Source organism: Sylvia atricapilla, chromosome 22 (genome assembly GCF_009819655.1).
Source record: "Sylvia atricapilla isolate bSylAtr1 chromosome 22, bSylAtr1.pri, whole genome shotgun sequence".
NCBI classification, from domain to species: Eukaryota; Metazoa; Chordata; class Aves; order Passeriformes; family Sylviidae; genus Sylvia; species Sylvia atricapilla.
The window spans coordinates 4,283,951-4,301,056 of NC_089161.1; the positions used below are offsets into that span (position 1 = coordinate 4,283,951).

The 17,106-nt window shown below is 43.6% G+C and overlaps 1 protein-coding gene across 1 annotated transcript; it reads left to right on the forward strand.

Moving 5' to 3' along the window:
* Positions 1-753: 753 nt before the first annotated feature.
* Positions 754-14,237, forward strand: LRRC38 (leucine rich repeat containing 38). Its single transcript, XM_066334125.1, has 2 exons — positions 754-1,427; positions 13,907-14,237. Exons 1-2 carry the CDS (start codon positions 800-802, stop codon positions 14,158-14,160), a joined length of 882 nt encoding a protein of 293 aa, XP_066190222.1. The 5' UTR covers positions 754-799; the 3' UTR covers positions 14,161-14,237.
* The last annotated feature ends 2,869 nt before the right edge of the window (positions 14,238-17,106 follow it).

Here is a 17,106-nt window from a genome sequence, read left to right on the forward strand (position 1 = left end):
AGGTTTTTTGGGTCATTAAAACAGGAAGGAAAAGCTCCTCACTTTGCAGACCATATTCCTTGTTACTGCTGTAGGTTATTCTTGGTTAAAAGACACTGATGTTTAGATAATGTAGATAATTTAGATATAATCATAATAATAAATTAGATCTAAAAATAAACAATGTACATTATTTAGATAAGGCTTGCTCTAAGAGCTGAGGAATCTAGAAACAGCACAAAGCAGAGTTCCTTGTCTTTGGGCTGCCCCCTTCTGCTCTCTGTTTTACAAATTAAAGGGAAAACTGTCCTTAGCAGGCATTCAGGAGCCTGCCTGACCCTCGCTGGCATTTCCATCGCTGTTGGTCACCTTGATGGAGGCTCCTCCTAGGAAACACAGTAAGTGATCTCATCAGGGATTTTTACCTGAAGGGCTTTTTAAGCAGAAGCTGTTGCTGTCAGAGTCACAGGATCAGGTGTGATTTCCCCTTCGCTGGAATATACAGCAAATATTCAAACAGGCTCCGGGCTTTTTTTAGCTCACAAAAGCAAGGGAGTCCTTTGAAAGATCCTCCGGGTACCCAATCATCGCTTTCCTCACCCTGTGCAGCATCATAATATTCTGACAGTGTAAATCCTCACATTTGCCTCCCTCCCTCTCTCCTCCCTCCCCTTGCAGCCTGCTGCTATCGGATCTGTGATGATATGTGATCTCCTGGATACAATCAGGCACACACACAAGTACCAGGCACTCCTGCTCAGCTGAGCAAAATGTCTTTCTCCTAGAAGTGGTGCTCATCACAGCCTTCAGAGCCTTGACGATGTTGCCATGCTTTCCTTCCTGCCTCCTGCCTTTTGCTGGCTTTGCCTGCCTGCTTTTCCTGCCCGGGGGTCATCTTTGCCCTGCTGTCTGTAGCTGTATGGACTACCACACCATAGACTGCCGGGATCAAGGACTCCCCAGTGTTCCCAATCCCTTTCCATTGGATGTACGGAAACTTCTTATAGCTGATAACAACATTCAGGAGATACCAGCTGACTTCTTTATATTTTATGGAGACCTGGTCTATTTGGACTTCAGGAATAACTCCCTCACCTCTTTAGAAGAGGGCACTTTTAGCAGTTCTACCAAACTGGTGTATTTAGACTTAAGCTACAACAATTTAACACAGCTCGATGCTGGGATATTCAAATCAGCAGAGAAACTGATAAAATTGAGCCTGGGGAACAATAACCTGGTGGATGTGGACGAGGCTGCTTTTGAGAACCTGGACCAGCTCCAAGTGTTGGAACTGAATGACAATAACTTACAGAGCCTAAACGTGGCAGCCCTGGAAGCTCTGCCCTCCCTGCGGACCATCCGCCTGGAGGGCAACCCTTGGGTCTGCGACTGTGACTTTGCCAACCTTTTCAGCTGGATCCAGGACAATGCATCCAAGCTCCAGAAAGGTAAAGCTCTGTGGCTCCCAGTGCAGTCTGTGTGTCTGTGTGTGGCTGCTCCCCTTGTCTGTGTGCTGCCTGCAGTCTGCTCAGGCTGTAATTGCATGCTTTCAGCAAAACGAGCCCGTGAAATCCGTGTTGGCTTCTTTTAGCAGCAGCTCCTCCCACTAAAGAAATAAAATTTAAGAATTGAGCCCTAATAATTTTGATTTATGGACTAAACTTGCATAGGCAGTGAAAGAGGCTTTTCAAATCCATTCAGCCAAGGGCTGGTTCTCTTCCAGACTTCATTTTCTCTCTGGTAAATATATTTTCCACAATAAGCCCTTTGAGCAGCTAAATATTCTGTGGCAGCTCCTTAGGAAAACTGGTTTCCCCCTCATTTTACTGCTCAGTTAGGAAGCTGCTACAAAAGAGTTAATTCCCCATTTTATGCAACTGTGATTGTCAGCCCCTTCCTGGAAATATTTTGTTGTGATTCTTCATGTTTGAATCACTTCAGCATCTCGATTTGGGCTCTTTTCATTGAAAAAGCACTGATTCCAATATGGGAAATAAACTGAAGTGGCTTTAGAACCCCCAAAATACAAGATATATAATCCTGATATTTGAGCCAGTAATTTTTAGAAAGGCACAGGAGGGAAAAATAAAAGTGTTAAGACTGCCATGTCTAGGGAGTCCAGACTCTTGCTCCACAGGTCCCACCAGACCCCAAAGCCTCTCTTAATCCAGCTTTAGCAGGGGATCATCTCATAGTTCATGTCTCCCAGCAAGCACCAGGGAATAAACTCCTGCCACTGAGCAGCACCAGCTGCTCCCAAAGGCAGATTGCTGGGAGCAGGGAAACTTCAGGAGGGCCCAGAGGGGACACCTTCCACTGTCCCAGGCTGCTCCAAGCCCTGTCCAACCTGGCCTTGGACACTTCCCGGGATGGGGCAGCCACAGCTGCTCTGGGAAACCTGTGCCAGTGCCTCCCCACCCTCACAGGGAAGGGGTTTTTCCTCATGTCTTATTTAAACCTGCTGCGTGTCACTTTGGAGCTGCTCTCCTGTGTCCTGGCACTCCAGGCTCAGACTCTGCAGTCACTTATTCAGGTTCTTCCCATGCTTGTGACCTTGGGTAGCATCTTTCTAATACTCTCATCTACATTGTCCTGAATATTCTTAGTTGTAGGTCAGCTGTTTTAAGGAAGAAGTAATCCGAGGAAGAAGTGTTGTTTTTTTTTTTTTCCTTCTCTGTCTCAGTGAAACTTTAATCTGGATTCTTTCTAAACCAAACCTATTATCCCACCTTTCCTGATGCTTTAGCGAAAGTTTACTTCATTTCAATCAAGTATTTGCCTGTCTCTAATGCTAAACATGAGTTCACACAGCAGTTCACTTTTATTGAACTCCCAGGTTGTTCCCCCTGATCCTGAATCTGTTCAGTTTGAGTCTGCCCTACTCTCTCTCTTTGAGTCCTTCCTCTGCTGCCCCCTCAGTGTTTTAAAGTGTATCTGAACTTATGTCTGGACATCTCAAGTAAGTGAGCTTTCCCACAGCACTGCCAGCTTCCCAGTGTCCTCCAAGCTCAGAGATGTTTCCCACAGCATTTTCTCTCATGCATAGCTATGTTTGGGCCAAATAGCTGAAAAATGACTACAGCTTATCCAGATCTTCCAAACTTTAACTAAGACTTGGGCTGGGAAGACAAAGAGGGAAGGAGCAAATATTCAAGGGGTTGATTTGATCAGAGCTGCCCTGTAAGGATTTGGATTTGGTGCCTGGAGTGAGTTCCCTCTCTTTGCACCCAGCCATCCCAGCCATGTGCACGGGTGCAGGAAAACATCAGGGCTTCTTGTGAGCTGCTGCCACAAAAACACTCATTGTCTCCTTCAATAAAGCACCAAAACATTCTTCACCAAGGTGGCTGCAAAACTAACCCCAAAAAGGAAAGTCTGTCTCGATGACTTTTTGAAATACATGGCCACAGTTGCATGCCCTACAAAACAACTCCTGGAAAGTCAGAGTTAAATTGCGTAGAATTTTGATTTGACTGCATTTTACACCCAGTTTCCAGTTTTTAATGATATCACAACATGATTCCCATTAGGAACTGATTACATTACTGTTACTTGTCTGGTTTTACTTATCCAAGACCACACTTGCCTGGCCTTTCCTGGGAATAGTGGGAAGGGCAACTCAACAAACACTGAGCATTCAGACTCCCTGGCTGCTCCTGATAGTTCTGTAGAGCTGGAGATGAAGGATTCTTGCAGCAAACACACCAGGATAAGTAGGGCAGCAGGCTTTCTGTCTGGAAATACAGGAGCAAAGACAAGGATGCATTTCCAGGGCCCAAGAAAAGATCTCGGCTGCTTCTGCTTTGGAATTCTGCAGCAGCCCAAGAGTTTGTGTATCCAGGGCTGGGAGAGGGACATTTGCAGACACATTTAGGGACTGGGCATTCATTTAGGTTCCTGACTTTGAATGACACTTAAAGAAGTTGAATGTGTCTGTCTGAGGGCAGCTCCTCAGTAAACTGAAATATTCACCAGGCCACTGCCCCACCTCTCACTGCAGCACTGCAGGGAACTCAGCAGCCCAAGTTGCCCTTGGCTTTTGCAAAAGAAACACCAAGTTGATTTAAAAAGGGGAGTTTCGTCTCTGTGAACTGCAATCTGGATAATTGATCCTGAAGCTCTGTCCCTCTGTAATTAAGGTTTCTGGAGGACTCAGTGATCTGAACAAAAGCTGTGCTTCAACTCATTAGTTTTGCAGGAGTCAGGTCCATTTTCCTCCTGGCACAGGACCAGAAATAGCTTGTAAAGTTCTAACTTCTGCTGACCTGCCTGCCCAGCTGCCTGGAAAGGCTCTGTCCAGCTGAGCTGCCTCTGCTCATCCAACTTGTGGCTTCCCACAAACAGCTGGGATTTCAATAATTTCCCAGATTTCAGCATTTATTCATCCAGCCTAAATTTTAAATAAAAGCTTAATTGGCATTAGGTGAACACCCTCCCCAGATGACACCCTCATCCTGGCAAATTTGCAGGCAGACATTAAAAAACTGCACAAAAAATTTTGGGATTGAATTTAGCACTTTAGAACAGCAAATGCCTTTCTTTTTTTTTTTTTTTTTTTTTTTTTTTACCATGAAGAGATATTAAACCCAGCATTTTCTTTATACTGCAAAACAAAACTACCAGTTTCTCCTCAGATTTGGTTAGTAATTGTTTAAAAACAAATCAGTGAGCATAGTGCAAAGAAGGCAAAAGAAATATGAAGAGAATTGGGATGGTGATAAGTGCAAAAAGAAAATAGAAAAGTTCTTTTTCCTGGAGAAGACAGTGTTTGCTGTTGGTCACAATGGTAAAGTGCAACACTTACAAAGATTTTCTGCAGAAGGATGTTTGGTTTTGTAGACATTTGTTACACCTGAATGGCACCTGGTGGCAAATGGTACATACTAAAGCCTTCCATCAGGAGGAGTATGGATATTATAAATATAGGATTTTTTTTTTTTATAGAAGAGTTGCTGTTAGATCTTTATCCCTAAAAAGACAAGTATGAAAACTTTCATAGAAGATTTTATTTCATGTGGGCCATGAAAACTCATAGAACAAAAAAAAAACCCACATTAAAATAACCAATGCCTAAGTTGATCTCAAAAATACACTCGGCAAGTTCTTGTACTGGCCAGGCTCTCTTCTGCTCTCAGAGCTTGTTGTTCATCACTTTTATCTTGGCTAAAAATGCACTTTTCTTTTTTTTCCTCATCTCTTAACCTAGCTCTGTTAGTAACACTGTTTGAAACTCAGGGCTCAGCCAGAAAAGACTGTCACTGGTGCAAATGACCCACAGAACAGAGGGTTATGAACCTTCAGTTTCAGTGTTTAAATACAAAGGGCTTTGATGGAACAAATTTTTGCTGAAAGATCTTGTTTAAAATTAGCGCAAAAGACATTTTTTGAATCTCTCTGAGGATCCCATCAGGATGAAGGAGCTGGATTCAGATAAATGTAACAAAGCAACACAAATAATCTGCAATGGCCACATTGAAGGGCTTTGCTGACATTCCCCTTGCTGATTTTTATTTTTCTGTGAACATGCTTTGGGCAGCTGAGCCTGTGACCTTGTTTGCTAATGACTAATGCATTTTTAACATTACTTTTAATTAGAGCTTAACTATTCCTGGAAGAGTGACTGTAGTGTCTCCTTTCTGCCATCTTGCCCTCTTCTGCTTTTTACTCCCTTTCTCCCCTGTATCTTTGGGAAGTTGTATACAGTTTCTGGAATCAATTAATTCATTTGTTTAGTTAAGTTCCTCACTACCCTTTGCAGCAATTAAAACTTTTGCTGCTCTCCATAAAAACAATACTAGAAAGACTTTCAGCAAAGGTTTAGGGTGAGTCTTTTCGTAGCCTTTGTACATTTGTATTTCCAGGGACATTGGAAAAACTCATTCAGAAGTGGCCAGAGACAGAATTCCAAATAGATTTGTGCTGTGATAAATAAAATAGATGTTCTGAATGTCTGAAATTGAAGTAGCCAAAGTTGAGGTGAGGATGGTGCTCGGGCTCATTTGATCAACTGTTGCTCCAGTTTGGAAAGTTGTGGAAATTGGAAAGTTTCTAAGATATTCCAAGAGGGTTTAGTGTCAGTACTGACACAGAAGTTGCTTAGCTACTTGGAAGGCTTCTGTAGCTTTCAAGACCTCTTCAGAATAGATGGAGAAATAAATTCTGGTAAAGTGGTATATTTCCAGATAAAGCCTGTCTATGCAAAAACCAGGGGAGAAGGATGGCAGAGAGATGGGGTAGGAAAAAAACCAAGAGCAGGTGACAGTGAGGCTGTAAGCAGGAAATTCAGACTGAACTCAGTCCTAAAAGAGAAATCCAGAAGTGAATCAGTGTAGTGAGAATGATAAATACAATCATTTAGGCTGGAAAATACCCCCCAAGGCCACTGAGTCCAATCTGTGCCCGATGCCCACCCTGTCCCCAGCCCAGAGCTCTGAGTGCCACATCCAGGTGTTCCCTGGACTCCTCCAGGGATGGGGACTCCAAACCTCCCTGGGCAGCCCCTTCCAAGGCCTGACCACCCTTTCCATGGGGAAATTCCTGCTGGTGTCCATCTTGAGCCTCCCCTGGCCCAGCCTGAGGCAGTTCCCTCTCCTCCTGTCCCTGTTCCCTGGTAGCACAGCCCCCTGGCTGTCCCCTGCTGTCAGGGACTGGTGCAGAGCCACAAAGTCCCCCCTGAGCCTCCTTTTCTCCAGGCTGAGCCCTTTCCCAGCTCCCTCAGCTGCTCCTCACAGGAGCTGCCCTGCAGACCCTTCTAGACCCAGGAGAGTGGAATGGTTTCTCTAAGCCTGTTCAAACATTCCCTGCCATGAGCTTACTATCCCTTGCTTCTTGGCTCTTTCTACCATCCCATTCCAATCTGAGATCTACTGCATAACTTATTCCATAAATTAAACCATCCCTCATTTCACTAATCCGGGCCTTCAATGGGTTCTACAGAAAATATTAAATATCTTCTTCAAAACAAAACGGTGACACGAGAGGACGGGTTTTGTTTAACACTTGAACCAACAGCCAGCGAAGAAACGGAGCATTCTACAAGTCCTCTTGACTTATCAGTCTTTATTAGCACTTATTTGTTCATCTGCTGTGGAGAGAAGGCTCCTTAACTTGGTGTACCAATATAGAACCCAAGCAAGCAGCAGCTAGAAAGGACAGGCTGTTCTGTCCATTGCAACCATCAGCTCTCCCCCAGTATCATGCACATGCTCCCACATCACCAGGACAGAACAGAAGATCTGTGTGTCTGGAAAGGAATGAAAAGCCCTAAGACATTTCACACATTCAGCAGCTTTTATCCCGCTCAAGCAGAAACTCCTCACAGAAATTATACTCCTTAACAAGCACATCAAATCTGTTTCTATATATATATGTATATAAATATATAATTTGATCTCCCAGACATTTTCAGTAAAATGATCTGACTGCCACTGGCTTTTCACTCTGTTTCTTCCATCCTAAGGTTATTTGGAGTACTTCCATCTTCCACGTATTTGAAGATGTGAGGACAGCATTTGCAGATGTGAACACCTGATGTTGAACTTTATATTTAGGCATTGAGACAAAGTGCTAAGTACCCTCCAAAGCTGTTCTGCAAATCTTTAGGGCACTTGGCCATACAAGTTTTACTTAGGGGCCTAAATCTAGGCTTCAAGTTTTTTAAGCTTTACTGTTCTGATAGCTCAAGGCTATTTTCAATGAAATCTCACTTCAGAGGCAATGCCTCTCTCATTGCTTATTAATACATCTCAGACATTTGTGACAGTGTTTAAGGAGACTAAGGCAAACCATAGCTGGGAGCAAAATACCACACAAGAAACAACATGCCACATTTAAACATTTCAAATCTGTGTCAACTGCATTCAGCAACACAAGGCAGCATGAGCTAAATTCCAGCCAAAAGGGCAAATACCAATTTTACTCTGAAAAAAAAAAAAGCCTATTGTAGTGCTCTTATAGTTACTGTATCTGTAGTAGGGAACATGTGTGCATGCAGCTTATTCAGACATTTATGGTTTCAGATATTTCTGTGGATGTATTTCCATATATCCTAGTGCACATCCCAGTGTGCCTTTGCATTTTCTCATCCTGTTGTCCGCTGCTGAATGGTAGGAAGCTCTTTGTCCTGGTAGCTGCTTTTTGTGAACTCTAAAAGACCCCAAAAGAAGCTTTCTTTCTTTCTTTTTTTAAACTCAGCATCCAAAATTATAGCTGGGAAATCTCTGTCTGTTAACAGACAGACCAGAGCATTGAAACAGTAATGAATTCCAGAGGTTATCCAATCAAAGACGTATTTAGCATAGGGATTAGAAATAAGCAGAGACAGAAAGACACAAGGAGTCCTTCAAAACAGAGTCAAGTGGACCTGGAGAAAGTGATGCCCTTGGTGCTTGTCTTTAGCTGGGGATGTACAAACCAAAACTCACAGTGCAGTAGGGCAGCAGTGAGTAAATCCAGAGAAAACCCCTGGCACAGCCAGGAGCAGCAATGTCAGTGCACTCGATGGGTTAAAAATTCCTGAGCACAAGAACCTGTGAGAAATGTGGCTGGGTTATGCCTACCAACCCCCAGCATGGTTCAGATGAAACAGGGCCCTGGGCTTTTTGGGGGGGTTTTGAGATGGTGAGATCCAGTTATAACTTTGGGGCATTACAGAGTTGCTGGTCTTTTTTCAGTAATTTGCAAGGAAATAATTCATTATTTGCATGCAGACTGGTTTTGGGTTGCTTCCTTTTTCTAGGAGGTTCAGTTTTACAGGGAAAGATTTCATCCTGGGTGTAGTCCTGAAGAGAAACAAACTCAAAGTTGTTTTTAGGATCCAGCAGCAGCTTAATTGCCTGTGATTTATTGTTAGGGCTTAAGTGCTGCACTTGGTGGAGTTGTACTCCTCCAGCATAAGGCATTCAAAGTCATATTGTTCTGAAACCTATTTGGGAATGTCATTGAAATAACTCTACCTGGAACCCTCCTGCATCTCTTCTTTATGAACACACTTTCCTTTTCTTATTTTTAAAAACCCACCTCTCCTTTTAACATTATGGTCCTGGAATTCCAGCATTTTCACTTCCCATGTTACTTAGACAATCTACTCCCTACGGCTCAGACCTGTATTTTCATCCTCATTTTTCCAGAGTTGGGACAAGTCTGGTTAGAGTCCAGCTCCTGTGCCTTGCCTGGCCCTTCAAAGCAATCAGCACCAGTGCAATACATCTGCTGCTCTGATGACATAGCAGGAGGATACAGGGTGTGTGACATTGTCCTTGGGACAGCTGGAGTCATTACAGATAATGGGATGGCCCTGACCAAAATATCCCAAGCTGTGTATTTATAGCACCCTCACACTTGTTATTTCATTTACAGTTTTGTTTGGTATGAAGAAGCAACTCCTTGAATATGTTGTGGGAGCAATGAGGTAGATATATATAACTGTCATCAAAGGCTCTCTTTTGCTGCAGCCAAGCACTAAATACCAAGCTGCTTTGAGATGGCCTTTACAAGAAACTTGGCTGGTCTTTCAAAAGAATAAATTCTGCAGAATAAATAAGTAATAAAAAAATACAGAAACCTATCCCCAAACAAACTATAAAAATTAATACCCTTCAAGTAAAAGTGTGTGAAAGCAGAGCTCTGAGGTTAATTGGCATCTTCTGTCCTCTGTAGGTTCTGTGTGGGGACAGGGATTTGACTGAACCAGTCTAGATGTAACAGAATCACACAAAGGAAAAAACCCACACCCTATAATTAATACTGATAACTTGCTACAAACCATTTTTTAGTTCATTGTTCATGCAGAGGGTGTTTAATGGCCTGGAATTCCTTCCTGCCCAAGGAAAGAACAAAGATGGATCTAGTGCTGGGCAGCAGTGGAACAGGACGGGTGGGGCACAGACCATCAGTTCTCTGCACTGTCATGTCATAACAACCTACCTGTAAATAATGGAAAGCCAGGGCTGTGTTTCTGTGGAAGGAAGCAGATGAAATGATTTTGTCCATTTCTCATCTTTAGCAGATGTGTGAACTGCAAGCGAAGGTATTTTCAGGTGAAGAGCTGGAAGCTCTGGTGCAACAACCACTGCATGAGCTTTGGAAGAGGAAATTCTTACTGCTGACTGTTCCAAATGAACAACCCGTTCCAAATTCTCTTTGGAGTCCAAAGAAAAGCTTCTGTTTGGCTGTGCTGGGTTTTTCAACAGTGTTGACTCAAATTAAATTGGTAAAATCACAGACAGGGACCCTCTAAGTAGCTGAAGTTAGAAAGTGGTGTCTTCATGTTTGATGGTGACGTTGGGGGCAGGAGTAATCTCCTAAGTCCATGTGTGTGAATCACAGAACTCCAGCCCTCTGTTTATTTACAAAGTCTTGCATACTCAAAATTCTGGTCCCTGTGCATCATCTCAGCACCTCCCACTCCCCACTTTGTATTCAAATGAGCCCAGGGTCCTTCATGCCTGTGAAATTCTTCTCTCAAATTGGGTTGGAGGTCTTTGAAAGGGGTCAGTGGTCTTGAAAGCTGAAGTCAGAGAGTCTTCCTCACAGTGACCTTTCTGCCTTTGTAAATGCTGGCAGGCTGATGTGACCCTTTGGCACAGTCCAATCTTCTCTTTGTTGGTTCCAACAGTTTCTGTGTCCAGGTGCCATGACGGTTTCAATGATTACAATGGTCCATTTATCTCATTTCCTTCTACAAACACAACTAAAACAAGCAAATACACGCTCTGGCTTCAGCATTTAATAATTATTAACTCATCTAATTATTAACTCATCCCTACTCTTCTAACTTAAATCCTAATCAATACAAATCGCTTCTACCCCTTAACTAAAATCTTCACTCTTAACTCAGTGTCATGACCCAGTGAAGAGAAGCATCCACCCAACAGGACACACTGATCAATGTTCCTCTCCCTCAGTCACTGCCCTGTGCTCCCACCAGGCTCTGCACCCTGCCAGGCTGCTGCCAGCTTTAGGAGGCAGCCCTGTGTGTGGATAGGAGAGCTCAGCTCATTCCTGTCTTTTGGAAGACGTGGAGCAAACACAGCGTGGCTGAAGGCACAGCTGGGAGCCAGAGAGGCCCCTGCACTGGCCCCTGCTCTGTAGTGCTCTATTTCATCTACTGGCATCTGTTATTCCCAATAACTAAAAGCTCAAGGCCACAGAAGCCTGTTGGGCTGTCACAAAATAAAGCAAGGAGTAAATTCCCATCTAATCTATTTGGTTTGAGAACATGACCCAGATACCAGTACCCATGGCTACATGAAGATGAGCATCTTTATTTCTCCTTACTTTATAATGAGTCCCAAAATCCTTGCAGTACAATGATTCTCATAACAAGAAATACCCTCTAAGTGCCTTGGTGTGTTGCAGATCCTTTGCATTCTGTGTGTTGTGATGTGAAGTGAAAGCATCAGGGAAGTAGGAATAGAGCTCACAGCTCACAGGGTCAGCTTTGATCCATGCCAGAATTGCAGTTGGGAACGAAAGAGTGAGTTCCTCTCCATGTCTGGGATCCTGGGCAAATGCTGCCATGGTAAGTTATCTCTAAAGCCAACTGCTCAGGACAAGGGTTTTCTTTTGGAGTCTTCTTTGCTCTCTCTTTTTTTTTTTCAATATATTATTTTCCTACTTCCTCCCTTATCCAGACCTGGTATTCCATCCCATCACTCCAGCACAGAAGTATTTCAAATCCTGCCAGTTGAGAATTCATTTTGCAGTTGGACAGAGATTTTAAAAGGTAGAATTGCTTATGGTCACCTGTGGCCTCTTTCTTCCGAGGAGCTTGACTCATATGCTCTGAAAACAGCAGTTCTCAGGAGGTCTCAACCTCTGTTAGACTGGTTTCTTTTGCAGAAACACAGTTGTACAGAAACTTGGTTTTTCTTGTGCTTGCTACAAGTGAAATGAAATTTGTGTAGGTGCTGTATTCACTTGGTTGAGGTTTTCCTGCCAAAATGCTGCAGTGATTCCCTATTAGCAAGGAATTTCCTCTCCACATGAATTTTCAATATGTGGCAGTCATGTAACTCCTTTAATTACTATCAGGATTATATTAATTTACTAAAAATAATAATAATAAAAAAATCTTTACTTTTTAAAATCTGCTTTAAAAGACACAGGTGTTGAAATTCCAGCCTATAACTTTTCACTTCATTCCTCATGGTTTTGAGCAGGGAAGGGTATCCATCTGTCCCCCCTTTTGCTTACTTTGATTAATGCCTGGAGCTGCTACTTCCAAGCCTTACTGAAATGAAAACATGATTCGGTGGCCAGCTCTCAGCTGTTTCAGCAGGAAGGTTTGTAGAGGGAGTTCAGCCAGAGGCTGGAGGGGGCAGGTTTGCATCTCCTCAGACTCTGTGTGCTCAGGAGCTCCAGGGCAGCAGCTCGTGCAGAAGACAGCAACATCACAGGGTCACATCTCCACAAGTCTCAGAGGATGTTTGAAATCATGTAGCTGCCTTCTCTTCCAGGTCAGTTCTGAGGACAGGAGGCTTCACAGATCTCCAGAGCAAGTTGTGCTTGTTCATCCTCTGCTGTGCAGGGCCAGTGCACTCTGGGCTCCGGAAAACCAGTGTGGATTTGGGCAGAGAGGCTGGCTGCTGACACTGCAGGGAAGCTCTCAGGACATCTCCTGTCAGCTCCCAGAGGAGCATGAGAAAGAGGGAAAGGCACAGAACTTTAGGCAAACACGATACAGGATGGCTTTTAGGGATCAAAATTTAATACAGTCGTCATTGCAAGGTCAAGTAGGTCAGGGTGATAATTGGTTCCACAGTGGAATTAACTAAAACTCCTTCTCAAATCAACACAACAGCTGGGCTGGGCTGGAGCCAGCCATCACTCAGGGCAGCCCCATCAACCCCAGGAGCCCGGGTTCAGCAGTAAAACATCCCATGCCACAGGAAAACCGGGATTCACAAACGCAGAGGGAATCTGACCATCAGCACTCCTTGTTTAAAGCGACATCAGGGACAGAAACGCCACGGACTCTGTGACTCTGTGTGCACCCAGCAAGGCAGAGCCCAAAGCAGGGAGAACAGCCCGGGATCATCTGCAGAGAGCAAGTGGATCAAGTAACTTAGCAGCAGTTCTCATGTCATTAACACACGATTCTTACATTTCCCCTTTACATTCACGTCCTTAACAGGGAGACAGAGCTGCCTTGCCAGCAGCTCTACAGACTTAATTCACTTCAGTATTGGTTCCATTCTGGCCCTGGTAATACCCTCTCTGATGTTCCCCCGTGGTGAATGGACAGGGAGCTGGGCATGTGCAGTGAACTGTGTGCTTTTACTGTCCAGGATCCAAATGTGTCCTCAGCACTTCTTCAATCTGGGGGTTTTTGCTTTCACTACAAAGAACCCAGCTCTGGGCATTCTCCAGTAATGCAGGAGGAACAATATCTATCAGTCTGCATGGCCTCAGGACAGCCAGGGAGAAAAGGTAGAAGCAGGACACAAACAAGCATCCATTAAACCCAAACTGTTGTTTGACCAGAAAAAAACCCAGCTCTAATTTGGAACTACACAGAGAAAGGTAATGTAGAAGGGTGTGGAGGGAACTTCAGTATCCTTCTTCCCCTGTTTTGGAGTCAGAGTTTGTGCTCAGATAGAGTGGTTGGGAATTGCTTTCAGGTCTCCAGGTTTAATGCATCCAGCGTTCAACATTCACTGTTTTAATTCCTCCAAATCATGGTACTAGATCACACCCGAGCCCTGGAAGATGAAATCACATAATTTTGAGGAGATGCTCAAAGGGGCTATGTAATGCCTTTTGGATAGCAACAGGTTTTGTTCACTTTTCCCCTGAATACTGTACAAGTTCATAAACCTGGAATTAACCCTAAAACTTTTCCTCAGCCATTCAATCTCTGACCCAGAACAAACAGAAGAATTCATCAACAGTCTGCTGATTTGTCCCCCTTTCCCCTTCCTTGCAGGTCTCCATGAAATCCAGTGTTCCCTGCCCGTGGAGAACAGGAGGATCTTCCTGAATGAGTTATCTGAGATCAGCTTTAGTGAATGCAAATTCAGCTTGTCATTGACAGACCTTTTTATCATCATCTTCTCTGGAGTTGCCGTGTCCATTGCTGCAATTCTCTCCAGCTTCTTCCTGGCCACCCTGGTGCACTGCTTCCAAAGATGTGCTCCCAGCAAGGATGATGATGATGATGAAGATGACAGTGAGGACTGAACTCAGTCAAAATCCTTAAGTTTCCTTGGTTTATCAGTTACCAGATCATCAGCCAAAGTCTATGAGGAAAAGAAAAAAAAAAAAAAAAAGTAGAGCAAAAAGCTTTAAACATGACTTAAACTCACAATGTGTAAGGACCCCTTCTAGCCACTGATGATCACAGGCAGGAGTGGCAGAGCTGAGATTGTCACCTCTGCTTGCACATTGCCCTGCTGCAATCAGACTGGGTTGATTTCCATGGTCCTTAATCAAACACTGCATTTAAACTTGAACACTGAAGGAAAAAGGGTGGAGGGGGGAAGCAAAAAAAAAGTTCCAGTGTTTTAAAAGATGAGTTTCCAGATTATCCTGATGACATGCAGATTCTTATAAGTGCTTGAAGAAGCTTGAAGTGCTTGTTCTAGATACGCTTTGAACAGGACTGGATGAATGGAGATGTTTCAGGTTGAAAATACAGAAGCAATTCAAAATAGTATCCTGCCTAGATCTAAGTACTGGGAGATTCTCTTAAAACTCACACAAAATGCAACTAAAATGATTCCTAGGATTGTAGAAAGTATGAGAGGAAGGTTGGCATTTTCCCCCTAAAAATGTTCTCCAGAAAAATTCACTCTCCATTTAATGAAAGCAATTGCAGGCACCATTCAGGAAAAAAAAAAAATATATATGTATTCTGTAAGTGAATATGATTCTGGGTCTGAGTCATCCACTGCAGATGCCTGGCACTTCTTTGGTCATGGCACAAATACTAAATATAACATCCTTTTGCATTTTTAGATGCAGTGAAGTAAAGGATTTCCCTCCCCGTAATGCTCGGCACCAGTAACTGTTGCAGCATCCAGTCCATTTAGCTATTTTAAAGCACTAAGGGCTATATTCTGCTCCTGGTTATACTGGAATAACCCAAATGAGATGAACACCATGATCCAAATTGGCAACTGTATAAACAAAAGTGAAATCTGGCCCACCATATCTCTGACTGTATTATAGAATTGTCGAAACTTGAGCTCTTCTATATGACGGTAGATATTTTTGTTAAAATTTAAAAAGACATTTATTACAAGAGATTTTTGGAATAGTGCTGGACAGCTTTTTAGGATAAGTATATTTTTAAAATATTTGTAATGGAAATATTTTTTTAAAGCTCTGTGTATTTAAATTGTTATCTAGAGTAGCTGTGAGGGCTTAAAGTAATGAACAACATATTAATAAGCAAGCAAATAAGGACTGTATGCTATTATCAAGTAGAGCTGATAAAAAGTAGCATTTGTTTAACCACTGTAAATGCTATTATTTCTTTTTAAAAGCACTCTTTGGTTAAAATACTGCCTTGCTCAGAAGGAGGGAATCCCCCTGTGTGGCCGGGGGTGACAGGCTCCAGCAGACACCTTCCATCAGCACTCCCAGAGATCCCCACCCAGCAGGGATCAGCTGGAGCCTTCAGCAAACCCACACTCTGCCTCCTTCAGGACCTCCAGCGTGAGCAGCAGCCCGACTTCATCCCTCCCAAGTGCTTGGGGCTGCAGGGCAGAGCTGTGGCCGGGCTGTCCCTGGGCTCAGCCCTGCTCCCTGACCAGGCTGCCTGGGTGTGCTGAGCTCACAGCCAGGAGCAGAGCGTTGATTCCTGTGCCCAATGCACTCACTGCTTCCCTTTGATAGGGTTCTTCCTCCTGAAAACGCACTGGGACAGAATTAAGCAGGACAGTGAGAGGCTATTCTGTATCAATACTGTCTTCTTCTATTGCAATTCCTTCAAGAGAAATGAAATGACATGATTCTCACTGTGTAGTGCCATGATTATAAACAACACGAATATATTTATAATTTCAACCCGGGTTTTGATGTTTATTTGTACGTGGGAATGAAAAAAGGACAAACACTGTGCCTGATTCACCTTTTACAAGGGAGGTTTTGTGGGGTGGTTGGAAACACTTTGCCCAGTGCAGCTCCCGAGGCACCTCCCTTTCCCACAAATACGGATCTGTTACCAACAGTTTTATATTTAGAGCTGTGCAAATTGTTCAGTCATGGAATAGGAAACTGGGTCACACTTTTTATGGACTCGACACTGGCAACCCGTTAGCAAAATTTGATTTGGCCTACCAAAACTTCCCAGGGAGTCACCAGTGGGTATTTCAGCCAACATCTGCCCTGTGTGTGGTGATGAATTCATGGCTTTGTGTAAGCAGAATGGAAGGCTCAGTGATTTTGCACAGGTCCTGTACCAAACTCAACTATTTTGACTGGGCTCTGCTCTCACCTGCAGGTTCACCCCACCGTGGGCCCTCAGAAGGAAGATGTGGATTTGTTTACAGGTTGTGGCTTTTTGTTCAAGCCAACACAAAGCCCTGAGAGCTCTGCTTCTGTGTGGAGCACAGCAGCCTCAGCACAGCGAGGAGCACACCAAGCTGACACCCACACACAGCACAGCACAAGCTGGAGAGCAAGGCTTGGCAAAGCTTTATTTGGGAAGTTGCTATTCTGGATACTCCACAGCACCAAAGTGATTTTGCAAAGTAGGGGGTTTTTTTCTGGACCAGAAACCATGATGATATTTTTAAATTCGATTTTTTTTTCCCTATAAGTAATGCACATTTCAGAACTACAGAACACCTCCAGTTAGTAATATTGATTCATTGTAGGCACTAGCAGTTGCCAGTTATTAAATTGATTTTTGCATAACTCTAATTGCTAGTGAGACAGAACTTGCATTTAGTTCTAACTGGGATTTTCTAATTTTATGGAATCTTGTGAGCGAAACACTCTCCTGTTGGAATATTGCCAGAACTAGTGACCACCACAATGACCCCTGCGAAACTTTGAAAGCCAATTCCATCAGCAATAGAGAGTGGCCTGAGGGCTGCAATACTATTGCAGCTGTAGCTCCACAAAGAGGTGACACAGAGCTGATCCCCTCTCCAGGGTTTAGGGCATGGGGAGAGTCCC